This window comes from Populus nigra, chromosome 14, assembly GCF_951802175.1.
Source record: "Populus nigra chromosome 14, ddPopNigr1.1, whole genome shotgun sequence".
NCBI lineage: Eukaryota > Viridiplantae > Streptophyta > Magnoliopsida > Malpighiales > Salicaceae > Populus > Populus nigra.
The window spans coordinates 9376077-9391162 of NC_084865.1; the positions used below are offsets into that span (position 1 = coordinate 9376077).

The following is a 15086-nucleotide window of genomic DNA, read 5'->3' on the forward strand; positions in this document are numbered from 1 at the left end:
TTGACAACAAAAGTAGCTTTTTTTTTTCCCGAATTCTTAGCTCAATAACTTTCAAGCTATACAAAATGAAGGACCTAAAATCCATGAGTTACAAGCTATACAACTTCCATGATGTTGCAAACAACTTGAAAACGAAAGAAAATCCATGGGTATTACTTTCACATTTGACTTGTTTTTATTGTGCTGCCATTCTGTAATTAGCTTTTGTTTGGCATTTGACAAGAAGGGTTAGGCTTTTCTTCTGGTGAGTGATAGAATGGTGGAGACCATCAACTTGTAGTCAATTGGCTTTGTTAGATAAGCATCCATGCCAACCTCCAAGCATTTGGCTTCATCTGACGACATAGCGTGAGCTGTCAATGCAACAATAGGAATGTGCAAGTCAGTTCCAGTTTCTGATTTCCTGATTGCTTTTGTTGCTTCATAACCATCCATCTTTGGCATCTGGTCACAAAATCAATCAGCATTAGTTTATAGACTAGATTGAAGCACATGATCAATGTTAGACGGGAGATATTAGCAGACTCTGTTAGCATTCTTACCTGACAGTCCATTAGGATCAAGTCATATGATTGGGATTCCTGAATACCAGTCTGTAAACCTGTATTTCCATCATTTCCAGGGGATTCCCTTCTACAATCTTTTTCACTCAAACTGCAATTTAGAGCTTCTACTGCTTGGAGTCCATCTCCGACAGTAATAACTTTAGCCCCCATTTTTTCGAGCATGATGGTTGCAACTCTCTGAAGAACAGGAGTATCTTCCGCAAGCAGAATCCGTAAGCCATCAAGAGCCTTTTGTTGATTCCCAGCTTTGTTTGAATATGAATTGCCTTGTTCTTTATGACTACTGGTTTCTGAGTTTCGTTCATCGTGTTTAGAACTTTCATTTCGAGTTGCAGTTGAAAAGGGCACTTGCTTGTTGCAGAGTAGCATATCATTTCCATATTGGGTGCCTTGTAAATTGGGCCTATTTTGACCTGGATCTTCTCTTGCTTCTGCATCAGCATCAGCCAATTCAATTAAGCACTTAAATGTTTGACACTGTGATTGACATGCGATCTCTTCTCTTTCTTTTCGTACATCTCTGAGATGAAATGTGCTTGGAGAATTGGAATCACCCATTTCAGCTGTATCTGATTCTTCAGAGCTGGTAGTGTCAAAATGGGTGGAATCAATCTCAAGGCATTCATGCATGTCACCGTCCTTTGCCATAGCTCTTGCAGCATTCGAACTTTTCTTTTGATACTCAAGATCTTTCTCCTTTATGACTGTTTCCAAAATGTGAATCATTTTGGCCTTGTAAAGTGGTTTATTAACCATCAGCAAATGCCCCTTCTTGCGAAGCTCCATCTTTATTGCATTTGAAGTATCATGATTGAGCATCCATGCAAATTTGGCTTTTCCAGAGAAATTATCAAGGAAGTTAATTTGCTCCTTCCATATATCTGTGCTCAAGTCAAGTAATCCAACGTCAACAACTATGATGAATAGGTCCTTCATGTCTTCAATATTAAGCACTTCAGATTTTAATGGTTCATTCAAAGAACACTGAACATCAAAGCCATTCTCACGTCTTCTGGCATGAAAGAATTTCCGAAGAACTCGTGTCAGTTCATTCCACTCAGACACTCCTAAGGTGGTCAATCCGATTTCACGCAACCACTGGGACATAATAACTCTGCCCATGCTGCCATTTAGTGCCACCAGCACCTGCAGTTACAGTTAAATAATATGAGCACACACGATTTGGTAATCCACGGGTGAAAGCATTTTTGTTTTTTAATTTATCTGTATGATATCACAAATTGTCAAGGTTACAATGCTGTAAAGCCTCATGCTATTCTGCAGAAAAAAAATTGAAGACCTATTTTGCAACCCTTAGAACCTGCATGTTTTGATGTTTTTTTGACCATACACAGGCTAATAATTTAGCCAATGGTAGTGGTATCGGAGCTTAGGTTGAAGAACGAGGAGTTTGGAGATGAAATCAAGTAAAAGAAGCTGATTTGCAACTAGAGATGGCCAAAACAAACAGCTTAAACTTGAGTTCTGTCCAGCCTCCTATGTTTATAGGAAAAAATTATGAATTTTGGAGCATGAAAATAAAGACTTCGACTTATTTTACTTGATTTGTGGGAGATTATAGAGACTGAATTTGAGGAGCTTCAACCAATAAACAACTTGCCTGTAGCAAAAGTCAAAGATTTGAAGGATAGAAGGAGTGGAAATGCTGGAGCTCTTGGATTAATTTGGAGAGGGGTAGATGATCCTATCTTTCCAAAAGTCATACGTTTCACTCAAGCAAAGCAAGCATGGGAGATTCTACGAAAGGAATATGAAGGACACGTGAAGGTAAGGGTTGTGTAAATGCAAAGTCTTAGAAAAGAACTTGGGAATTTGAAATTGAATGAGAATGATTAGTTGAAGAGTTTTCTAATAGGTTGATGAAACTTAAAAATCAAATGAGAATACATGAGGAAGAAATTCCTGATAGAAAGAATATAGAGAAAGTTCTGAATAGCTTGCCTGAAAAATTTGATGCTATTGTTGTTGTTGTTGAAGAAACTAAGGATTTGTCTAAATTAATCATTCAATAATTGACAGGTACTTGGAAGTCATTTGAGAAAAGAATGGTACAATAGTCTGGAAAATTTGTTGAAAGATTATTTCAATCTACTCTTGACAATCAAAACCAAGAGACAAATTTAATGAGGTAGATAAATTGAAAAAAGAAGTTTTGAGACATTTAAATGAGGTGGACAAACTGGAAAAGGTAGAGCTAGAGCTAGAAGTATAAATTTCAAGGGGAAAGACAAATTTAATTTTGCAAGTAGAGAAAGCTTTGACAGTAAACTAATCGAAGACAGCTCTCCACGAAGATGTTTTCATGGCGACAAGCAAGGGCATGTTGCTAGAGATTTCTAGTAGAAAGGAAGAATTTACTGTTTCAGTTGTAAATGATTTGGTCATAAGTTGAAAGATTGTAGATAAAGGGAAGCAGCAAGCAAGTGAGTCAAAAGATAAGGGTGATGAAGGAAGTTTGTTTTATGTTTGTCAAAGTGCATTAAAAGAGAAGAGTGAAGATTGGAAATGGATATTTGGTTGAAGAAAATGGTATAGGTACAATTAGAGTTCAAACCAAAAAAGGGAAAAAAATGTGATAAGTGAAGTCTTGCATGTTCCAGAAGTTGATCAGAATCTACTAAGTTTTGGATAACTTATAGAGCATGGGCAGGCACTGTATTTTGAAGATGATTATCGCACCATTTATAACAAAGGTGTGTTGAGACAAGTATTAGCATGAGTTATGATGGCGAATATGTGTTTTCCTCTTAACTTGAAACATATAAATATTGTGACAATGAACATGAAAGGAGAAGATGACTCGTGACTTTGGCATACAAGGCTTGGTCATTTAAACTTCAGTAGCCTTAAGCTACTTCAACAGAAAAATATGGTGTACAGGCTTTCATTTATTGAAGAGAAGGATGGTGTTTGTGAAGGTTCTGCACTTGAAAAACATCATCGATAACCTTTTCCTTAAAGAAGTAGCCTGGAAAGCCAAAGAAAAGCTTGAGCTGGGGAATACGGATGTGTGTGTCCTATGCAGACTCCTTTAAATTCACTAAATTTGTATTGCATCCTCTTTATTGATGATTAAAGTGGAATGAATGAGGTGTATATTATAAGGCATTAATCTGAAGTTTTCAGCATATTCAAGAAATTTAAAGCACTTGTTGAAAAGCAAAATGACAAAAAGATAAAAAGTTTTGGGAAGTGATCACGGAAATGATATTTTTAAGGTGAATTTGATAGTAACTCAACTTGTGATTTGAAGCAAAAATTCAGTTCACAAAGAAGAAGAAGAAGAAAAAGAAGAAAAGTATCCAGATCCTAGAACAAGTGTATTGTCATCTTCTAGCTCATGAAAGGGCATACAAAGTGTAACTTTTGTGTGGTTGAACTAAAGAATTTTGAAGAAGCAAGCAAGGAGAACGATAGAGATGATTGAGAACAACAAAACACTTGTATATTGGTTGATAAGTCAAAAGACAAAAAAGTGATTGGTGTAAAATGAATTTAAAAGGTAAAACATAATCAAGATAGTTTTGTGCAAAAGACCAAGCCAAGACTAGTAGCTAAGAATTATTCTCAACTACCTGAAATTGATTTCAATGCAGTCTTTGCTCCGGTAACTTATTTGGATACTGGTAGAGCACTCATTATTCTTGCAGCTCATAAAGGTTGGTTCTTATACCAACTTAATGAGAAGTCAGCCTTTTTAAATGGGGAGTTGAAGGAAGAAGTCTATGTAGAGCTGCCATAAGTTTTTGTTGATAGTAAAAGGAAGATACGATGTGTTTGCTAAAAAATGCATTATATGGGGTGAATCAAGCTTCGAGAACTTGATACAACCAAATTGACTATTACTCCAATATTCAATAAAAAAATCAGAGAAGCAAAAGTGAGCTTACTTTGTATGTGAAAAAACGAGAGAAAGATATTCTTACTGTTGCATTATGTGTTGATGATTTTGTAATTACGGGTAGTAATGGAAGATGGATGAATACTTTAAAAAAGAAATTATGACAAAATATAAGATGATGATATTGGGCTGTCACATCATTTTTTAGGTATTAAGGTTTACCAAGATGATGGAGGTGTCTTCATTTATCAAAAGAAGTCTGTTGAAAGAGTTCTAAGAACATTCGGAATGTTTGGCTGCTAACCTATTAATGTGCCTTTAATGGTGAATGAAAAGAATGAAAAATGATGGAGGAAAGAAGGTGGAAGTTATATATGTTTGAATGTTCTTGGTGTGTGTGAAGGAAAAAAGAAAACGAAGTTACAGTGTTTGATCATTTCTCTCTTCTGCAGAAAATTACAGACCTGTTTTTAGCCCTTAAAACCTGCATATTTTGATGTTGTTTCGACCACACACGAAGCTAATAATTTAGCCAACAGAAATACATCGACAAAGAGGAAGCTTGTGATTTGTTTATGAATAACACAGGTAATTTTACTCACCACGGCATTGTGACTTGAAAAATCTACTTGGCAGTGTAGGTCTGCACCGTCTGCAGGTGTCTTGAGAAGCAAGTATAGTCGCATTAGAGTTCCAGGTCCATTCTTCTTCACAACCTTTATTTCTCCACCCATCTTGTTAACCTGTCCTCGCCAACAACTAGGAAAACGTCAGTAAGCGGTTGTAGACTAGGAAGCATAAAAAAGGATTATGATGATGCTGCTGCTGCTTCTCTTCACAAATTCAGCCAGATATTATTTAATAGCTGAACTGCAGTATCTGATTAAGGTTTAGGGCATGCAGCTGATAATCTAAAGATAAAATTTGCATGGTGAGGTAATCTCTCATTTGATTTTCTGTTTAGTGGTTAGGAATCTTATATGAGTGTGGAGTTTACTCACCAAAGTTCTAACTATGCATAGTCCAAGACCAGTGCCTCCATGCCTGAAATAGACAATTGTTAAAAAACCAAGAATTTCTGTGAAGGATCTTAAATTTGCTTGATATATTCACATGCTTGCTTTTGCACTTCAACTATCAAGTATCAACTTCTACCCAAATTAACTGGTAAAACTAGTGGATCTGAACCAGGAGGTAGAGTGAACAACGCATTGCCTTTTTTCTAGATCTTATAGCATAATTTGTAATTGTGATATTCATTGGATGAATCAAGCGAGTTGTGGCCAGTGAAACTTGTTTCATCTACTTACAGTCGAGTTGTTGATGGATCAGCTTGTTCAAAGCTTTCGAATACAGACTCCCATTTGCTTGGATCAATTCCTGCAGATAGGCAAAAAGGAAAAAGAAAAAAACTGTTACAAATGCTATAGAGATGAAAGATATTTTATGCGGTTTCAGACAATTTTTGGGGTTCATACCACAGCCTGTGTCATCAATTTCAAACCAAAGAATCATTTTGTTTTCCTTCTTACAGGCCTTCTTCAGATGATTCCCCTGCTGCCTAAGTTTTGGCTTAATTGCACAACGCATTTTCTTCTGATCGAGATGAAACTGTGTGTCATTGTAAGTATTATTTAAGTTCTCACACCAACCACGCAGAATAATGTGACCCGCTGAAAGTCATTTTGAAGTGTTAGGTATGCAAGAAGAAGTTGACTACACAATGCTTTTTGTTCATTGAGAGATGAATTTTGTCTCTAATTCTATTACAGGTCTGCATACAAAAATCTAAGTAAGTTGGCACTGCAAGTGTTGGACTTACTTGTCGTAAACTTTATAGAATTGCTTATCAGATTTGCAAATATTTGAACAACTCTGGCGGAGTCTCCTCGTACTAATTTCGGCATTTCATCTGCATGCAGGAAATGCAAGTAGCAATGAACATCAGAAAGAGGCTAATGATCATATGTTGATACTTGACATTCAATGCACAAGACGTACCAGAGAGATCCAAAACAGCCTCGACATTGTGGTTAATGCACTGAACAGAGAACATGTCAATAAGTCCTTCAAGTTCTCTTCCCAAGTCAAACTCAGCATCTTCCAAAACCAATTTTCCAGATTCAACCTATAAAACCAATTTCGAAATGAATCAAGAAAAGGACATTCTGTGACTTGCTGCAGCCTTGGACGTTCTGGTTTGTGTTGGTTTTGATATCTTTGTAATTGTTACAACTGTTTACAATTGCTAGGCTATTTTTAGCATCTCACCTTGCTCAGATCCAATATGTTGTTAAGAAGCCGGAGTAGAGCCGTGGAGCACTTTCTGATCTGTGTAACATTTGCATATTGTTCATTCGTGAGGCAATCATCACAGATAAGAATGTCCAGCAGCCCAATCACTGCAGCCATAGGAGTCCTCAATTCGTGACTGTTGTACAGAAATGAAATGAATATTTACTTCCGTTAAAGACTCAAGAACAGGAAAAAGAAAAGATCTCAAGGGTACTCAAAACTCTGTGTCGCTGATACAAATTTGCAAGCCTAATTGAATATCAAAGCTCACAAACATATATTACTATTAAGATACAAAGTAATACACCTCATGTTTGCCAGAAACTGGCTTTTGTAGTTGTTTGATGCCTCTGCCCTTCTCCTTGCATCAAGATGGCTTATCAGTTCTGCCCTTAGTTTCATCTCCTTTGATACTCCATTTGTGAGAATCAAAATGAAGACACATCCGATGACTAGGATACATAGAGATGCAGAAATGAGTATAACCAACGTTTTGAATGCTCTCTCATCAACCTTTCCCATTATATATCTTCTTGGAATGATGATCACCCCCACCTATACAGAATTGCAGAAGCTTGCTAAATGCTTAGACAATTAATAGCTATAAACTAAATAAAATAAACTAGATCCTTTCGAGCCATTTTTTCATTCTACTTGGGCATAACCGGGGAATTTATAGAAATGCAATTCTGTAACATCCAAGTTTAAGCGATGCTGGATAAAACTTTAAGTCTTGGGAAAAGTTAGAGAGAAGGTTCGACACTTACTATAGGGAGTTTCTTCAGATTTAGAAAAAACGAGTCGATGTAACATTGCTGCTTGCCAAGTTTTGCATTTTCCACATGAACAACGTGACCTGGAGGAAACTTGTTTCCATAGACTCTCTCCAACCATCGAGCTCCCATTCTTATAGTGGGTTCCTCAGTATCGACAGCCATTATAAGATTGGGCCTTGTTGAATTTGTCAAAAGAGGAGCATTCGTGGAAGTAGCCAATAAGTAACCCTCTTGAGAGGTCAAATATATGTATCCCTTATGGACTTCAACAAGCTCTCTCATCAATTGGCCTACACTGTAGAGAGCAGTAGTAACACCTACGACGGCCACAATGCTTTTATTGTAAGCATCCCACACAGGTAATGCTGCTGAAAGCAGTGGTGAATCCGTGTACTTGCTTACTGCCACATGCCATGAAGCCACACCGTCAGGTACTTGTGAAAGGCCTGCAATATTGATAAGATCGTCTGGTGGAATTGGACTTGCTTTTCCTATCTTTTCGCCTGAGGTAGGATCAAGTGGTTCACGATACCAAATTGCAGAAAAGTTACTGTGGATGGATTGATCATTCCATGCTGGATGCGATAAGAACATATTTGCATCAGAAGGCCCTTTGGCATTGATTGAGTAGTTCCTAAGATCAGAGTAGATGTAGAACGTGTTGTTACTCCTATGATCCCTGTGGAAAGCCTGCACAAAACCATTTCTATAATTTATGGTAATTGCATTGAGAGCTTTACGACTCGAAAACAGTGCCCACGTTACATGCCTCATCACTTCATAAAGCTGTTTAAGACCAAAAAAAGAAAAAATCAAGTCAATACAAACATATCCAAAAAATCCAAAGATTAATTCTATTGTCAGATTTGGTAGCACTTTAAGAACATCATAAACACAACAACCTCCACTTGTTCGGCTTGAATGGTTGTCTTGCTGTACCTTCCGATTACATACTCTGATAGCTTAACCTGGGCTGCAGTTATCTCAGCTGTGGAATTCAGAATGTTCCACATTCTTAATATGGGGCGCTGTAGAAGTTCATATCGAAGGCCAGAAGCCAAGGTATCTAGTGACTTTTTTGTATAGCTTCTAGTGAAATGCCATGTTAGTATGGTTAGCAGCCCAATCAAAATTGCTAACATAGCCTGCATAAAGCCATTAACAGAAAATTAATAATGTACTCACTGACCAAAACAGCAGTTTCTGCATGCTAAAAGGCAGTTTCTCTGATTGTCCAGATCATAGTTTCTTATACCATAATCAAACAAAAATTGAATATGAAGCAAATGCATAAACAGAATTTAGGAAGAAAAAAGCTTATCGAATTGACACAGGCAATGAATCCCATTTCCTTTTCACTTTCGAGTTCTTAAGTTAGCGAGGGTAAGGGTAGGATTTGACCCCCGAGTCATGACTTTCCTTATTTGGATTAAACAAACATTGCCTTCTTTCAATGATTTTGTGCATAATGTTTCTTTCATTACCAAGTATACAACAATAGGTGATATATTTATTATACACATTTCTATCAGCTAAGTTACTTACTTGATCAATAAATTTGATTGAAGTTTTCACAATTCAGCAGTGAAACTTGTAAAGAATACAGCAGTACAGAGAAAGAGAGATTAAACAAACCATTATAGCCAAGCGGACTACAAAAACACTGTAGTAAGAGGAGAGGCAGTGAGTGTTTCCATACTGGAACTCATCTTGTTCAACTTCTCTATGGAAAATTCTTCTACCATAAGGAGCTGTATTCTTTCTGCAAGAAGTGGCAAACCCGAGAATTCTGTTACACACTTTTCTCAAAGGAGTTGCCATTATTGGTGTGCCAGTGCTTACAGTTGGTGAACATGAGTGGTTTCTATGACGTCCTTCCTCAGCCATTTCCGAAAAGAAGATGAAGTTTAATTAACTAGCAAGAACTCATGCTTTGTTTTTGTACGAGAGACACAATTAAGAGGGAGGGAGGGAGGGAGACTATGTGACAAAGTGATTAATGGGGTGTGGTGTTTAATATGCTGCTGGTTCATGTGTCACTCCCCACCTTTCGAAGGCAAATTTTCTTGCAATTTTCTAAAGTGGGTTTATATTCCTCATCCACGACAACTTTGCCACCTATCTCAACTCTTTGATATAAATTCCAACCTGCTCTGTGGTTTGGGAATTTAAGCTTGGATAGGAAAAAGAAAACGAACATGGTGAAACTTCATAGATAGATGTGGCAAAACAAGGGAAAATTCCTTGACCGATTGCTGTTGAAGTGGGGCAACATGGACCTACAACTTTTTGTTCCATGTACGTAGCCTATAAAACACCAAAGTGCTTTATATCTTGTTTTTTGAGGTGGACAATAATGCCTCAAATTCTGGGTACAGTTCATGATGAACAAGAATACATGAGGTGTTGCATAGTTAACGTCTACAGCTTTCTAGATTCAAATTTATAAATATTCGCTTAGGATCATTATTTTTTCAAATTGGTTCAGGATATCTCGAAGCAACCATTTGAATTCAATTGAAAAAACAAAATAAATTATTAAATTTATGAAGATTTTGATAAAGCTCCATATGGTTTCATGGTTTTTAGTTGGTTTGTGGAATTTAAATAATTAAGCTCTACACAACCATTTAAATTTTGAAGATTCCGATACGAGGATGGTTGTTAATTTTGCTCTTCAGTTTCTGGCATTTTGAGATATTCTTGGCCTATTGTCAAAATGGTATGATTGTCTTTCACTGAGTCAAGTAGTAATATAATTATACCTTACAATCATTATTGGATTATAATTACAATCTCTCTCTAAAAAACATAACTATGTGTAACTAATGGCTTATTAATTAATCTCACCAGATAAAACTCTCTAAATCAAGATATTATACTAACACCCCCTCTAAAATTGATGTTTATAGGTCTCGAAGCATCAATTTATTAATAATGAATTGATGTTGATGACGAGATAGGATCATGGTAGGCACATCAATTGTCTAGAACTTAGTAAAAATATAAGAGAGTAATTACATGTTGGTCAAGTATTTCATGAATATAATGACAATTTACTTCAATGCGCTTGATTCGCTCATAAAAGATCAGATTGACAATAATTTAAATAGCACTTATGTTATCAACATGAAGAGAAGTAAGAGTAAGTTGAGGAATACCAAGTTCATCTAATAGACCTCGAAGTCAAACAATCTTAAAGCATGCTAATAACATAGCACGATATTCAAACTTAATTGAGGATTTAGAAACTCAATCATGCTTCTTACTCTTCCAAGAAATAAGATCATCACCAAGAAACATGCACCAGCCAATAACTGAATGACGAGTATTAGGAAAACCAACTCAATCTACATCAATAAAACTCATCAACTATTAGGAAGTCTCTAAAGGAAAGAATAATTCATGACTAAAAATACATTTGAGATAACAAAGGATACGTCATATTATAAGTAAGTGAAAATGGTGAGGAGCTACATAAAATGCCTAACTTGTTGTATAGTAAAAAAAATATTAGGCCAAGTAATTATCAAATAATTCAAACTCCTTACTAGCTACCGATACAATGAGGGATCATATAATAGCTCATCATCATCTTGTTGTAGCTTCAAGTTGATCTTCATTATATAAGGACCAAGTTACTGGATTGAAGATCAATTACAGTGAGAAGCTTTTGAGTGTACTTATATTGATGCAAAAGTGTGTCAGTTTAACAAAGGTGTGCATCAAGACCAATAAAATATTGTAGGGTACCAAGATCTTTAATATGAAATGAAATGTTAAGATGTGTTTGTAGTTGCTCAATCAACTAAGAATCAAACCTTGTAATTACAATAACATCTATATATACAAGAAGTATAATAATCCTAGTAGAAATTGTTTTGGGAAAGAGAGGAGTCAAACTAACTCTGAATAAAATTAAAATAAAAAAGAGTAGAATGAACTTCTCAAATCAGGCACATGATGTTAAAAACCACCAAACAAGCTTTATACCTTGCAATAGAACCATCATGCTATAACTTTATGGTATAAGCCCATTTACAGCTAAGAAGTTTGACGCCATCAAGACAAGGAACAATATCACATGTGAGATTGTCTTAAAGAGCCTGAAGCTTTTCTTACATAGTTTGCTTCTAACATGCTTCATTAAAAGCCTGAGAGCAAGACTTAGATATAATGGTAATATTAAGAGGAGTTTGTATAAGAGAACCCATATATCCAAATGATGTGAAATCTAAGATGACCGATGAGGTTCAATAAGAACATGATCAAGTGTCAAGGTTACGTCATGCAATAAGACTAATGGATAACATATTTGATACACAATATTTGACTTAAAACGTTAAATAGAACTTGATACATCATAAAAAATAGGAAACAAAACTAAATAGGAATCATAAGAAGTTGAAAACTGAAAGAAATATTGATTTTCAAAGAAGATCATATTTTAAGAAATATGAAGTTTATTAGCAATCGATTCATAAAGCACAAACCATTTTATGTATATTACTATATCCTAGAAAAGCACATCAAATAAGATTGAGTAGCAAACTTGTGTTATTCAGTATATGGTAAGTGAACAAAATAAACACAACCAAATATATGAAGAAACTTATACTTAGGAGTAACACCAAATAAGCGAGAATATTACAAATCAAAATTGAAAACTTAGAAGAGAATACAATTAATCAATTAAACAATCATAGATAATGCTTATACCCAAAATCTAGGTGGTATAGAAGAGTCAATTAAACGAGGTATGAACAACATCTAAAAACTGATGATTCTTAAACTCTACAACCTTATTTTGTTGATTGTATGGGCAAGAAATGTAAATCCTAGTTAAAAAAAATTACAGTGATAGTAAAAATATTGAAAATACAACCTATATGTATGGTATTTTAAAAGTGAGCTAAGACAGGGTATCTGGTTAAAAAAAAAAAATACTTGAACTAGATATACTAGTATTGTTATAAATATCAAGAACTATGAAATATAAATATGTGGCATTGGCTTTCTTTAGAAGCCACTTTGGTCGAACAATCTAAAGAGAAGAGGAAAGGTTCTTCTTCATCTTTCACTTGATTTTTCCCATAAAAATACCTGAAAACCTTGGATTAAAAGTTCTAAAGGGGGGTTTTTTAGGATTAAAGCAAGGGATTTCAAGTTTTAGAAGGGTTATAAAGCTTGGAAATAGAGGTTTTGGAAGTTAGAGAGAGAAAGAGAAGAATAAGTGAAGAAAGGTTGGTTTCCTAGTCAATTTCTTTCTTATTTCTTATGATTAGGAGGTAAGAATTACTTCCACCATGATTGATTATGATTTTGGCATGTTTTAAAGCTTAGGTAGTAATGTGTACAATATGGAATGTTGAGTTTTATAGGTTGAGATGTTTAAAATGGTATTCTTGGGTATGAATTAAGAATGAGTAATGTGTGAATTATGGAAAATTAAAGAAAAAAATTATGTTCCCTTTTGTATAGGTAATTTGGTCAAACTAGTGAGAATAGTTTTAAGATTTTTAGTTCAAATTAACATGAAATTGATGTTTAACTATGTTATATGATGAAATTAATGATTGAGTGGAGAGTTGATTACATGAAAAAAAATTACATAATGAGTTTGATGAATGGGAATGAAATTAATTTCATGAAAACCTGAATGAGAACCCATATTCTTCCTGGTGTGGAATTCGGCTTAAGCTAATAAATAAGGATGAGTTTGGTTGACTTAGTAGTTATAATGATTGAGTTGACTTGTGTTAGGTGAGATGTAAAATGGTTGGATAATTAGGAAACTGGCATGGAAACTTAAGGAGACAAACCTTGAAGTTTTTTTTTTAAAAAAAGGGAAGGATTTATTTAACTAGTTGTCTTGAGCTGAGCTAGTGACATCAGGGTGACTGATTATCGAGATATGTGATTGATTAGCTATCTTAAGTGAAGTTAATGACATCAATGAAACTGATAGCAGAGGTGTTTAATTGACTACTTGTCATAAGTAGAGCTAGGGGTATCCAGATGACTGAATGCTGAGATATGAGATTGACTAGTTGTCTTGAGTGAAACTAGTGGCATCATTGTGATTAACGGATATTTAATTTGACTAGCTGTTTGGAGCGGAGTTAATTGTGTCAATATGATTAGTTGTCAGGATATTTAATTAGACTAGTTATCCGGAGTAAAGCTAGTAATGTTGGTGTGACTAACTTATAGGGTTATTAATGGCTTCTTTAGGTGAAATCAAATAGTTCATAAGTAGAAAAAGATTGTGTAGTTATGTTTAAAGTGTTGATTTCAGATTAATGAAATAAGAAATAGAGATGTATATGTTTTGTTTTGTCAATTGCTGAATTATGTACTTATATTATATAATAAATTGATTTCAGGTTCTTCACATACTCGAGTGGAGCAGTAGATTATTTATAGTATTTCTTTTATTTAGGTAATGATGATGTACATATGGATAGGCTAAATTTCCTTTTTGTAATATAATTTAATGACTGACTTTTATAATGCAAATTAAACGAGTATTAAGATGCAGTAATTAAACTATTGAATTCTTTTTATCAAGTTTGAAATTCACATAATATCTAGTCTTGTTTATTAAATTAAGAATGCATGTAACTAGTTCACAATGTTTCTTATATTCTTAATTATAGATCGCAAAATAGAGGCTTTTAGAGGAATAGATAAAGTTTAATCTTGGTTTGTGTTGCTAAGGGAAAGGTTCAGGATGATTGGACCATGAATTAAGTCTTGATGTGGATTATTAATGTCGACACATGAGAATGTCTAATTTTAAGGGAGAATCTGTTGGAATTTTAGTAGAATCTTAAATGAATCTAAATGTGGTAAATTGTTATCATGAATTATGGATTATAGGATTTAAAGAAAAAAAACTCCTCGTGTATTTTTTAATGATTCATGACCAGTGATTCGTTTGAAATATGTTTTAAAAGTCGGGGTTGTTACAAGATCATTAAGGGAGAATACTTTTTATTCATATGAATGATCTCAAAACAAGTAAAGGCTCGATTCATATGAAGAAAAAGGTAAAGACTTACTTTAACTATGTTTACATGAAGCATAATTAGAGGACATAATAAAAGGTAAAAATAATTTTTTATTTCCCAAATAACCATGTTTCATATAATAAGTCAAAGCAATAGAATTTGAATATCTCAATTTCTTATGTCATATATGACTATTATTAACTACCTCAGTATAATAGAAAAAAAAAGACCTAGGAATGAAAAACTAGAGAGGTCGTAAATGTCTCATTTGAGGCCTATTTGCTATCATTTTTCCTGACGCTTTATCCTAAGCACTTTAACCATCATGATCAAAATGGATTTTACAATTATTATCTATCAATTGGCCAATATAAATTAAATTAGCAAATAAATATGGAGACACAAAAATATTATTAAAGGAAAACTAGAAAAAATCATATCATAATGATAAGAAAAGCGTTGTTATTAGCTATTTGAATAAGTTATTGAGCCTCATATTTATGAACATTATGTAAAGCATTCATACTACCAGTCATATGATTAAAAGTTGCAAAGTCAAACAACCAACAAGAAA

General features: G+C 34.5%; 1 protein-coding gene across 3 annotated transcripts; it reads right to left on the reverse strand.

The window, feature by feature from the left end:
* On the reverse strand, nt 1–9747 carry LOC133673478 (histidine kinase 1-like). Of its 3 annotated transcripts, XM_062094322.1 has the most exons (14): nt 9342–9745; nt 9135–9261; nt 8399–8644; nt 7491–8285; nt 7031–7278; nt 6700–6859; nt 6430–6556; nt 6251–6340; nt 5907–6101; nt 5739–5808; nt 5430–5472; nt 5031–5171; nt 543–1712; nt 1–444 (listed from the first exon to the last, which is right to left on the reverse strand). In XM_062094322.1, exons 2-14 carry the CDS (start codon nt 9135–9137, stop codon nt 229–231), a joined length of 3504 nt encoding a protein of 1167 aa, XP_061950306.1. In that variant the 5' UTR covers nt 9138–9261; nt 9342–9745; the 3' UTR covers nt 1–228. The 3 variants fall into 3 exon arrangements, with proteins under 3 accessions (XP_061950306.1, XP_061950304.1, XP_061950305.1); XM_062094320.1 differs by having other exon boundaries at nt 9135–9747; XM_062094321.1 differs by having other exon boundaries at nt 8402–8644; nt 9135–9746.
* Nucleotides 9748–15086: the final 5339 nt, after the last annotated feature.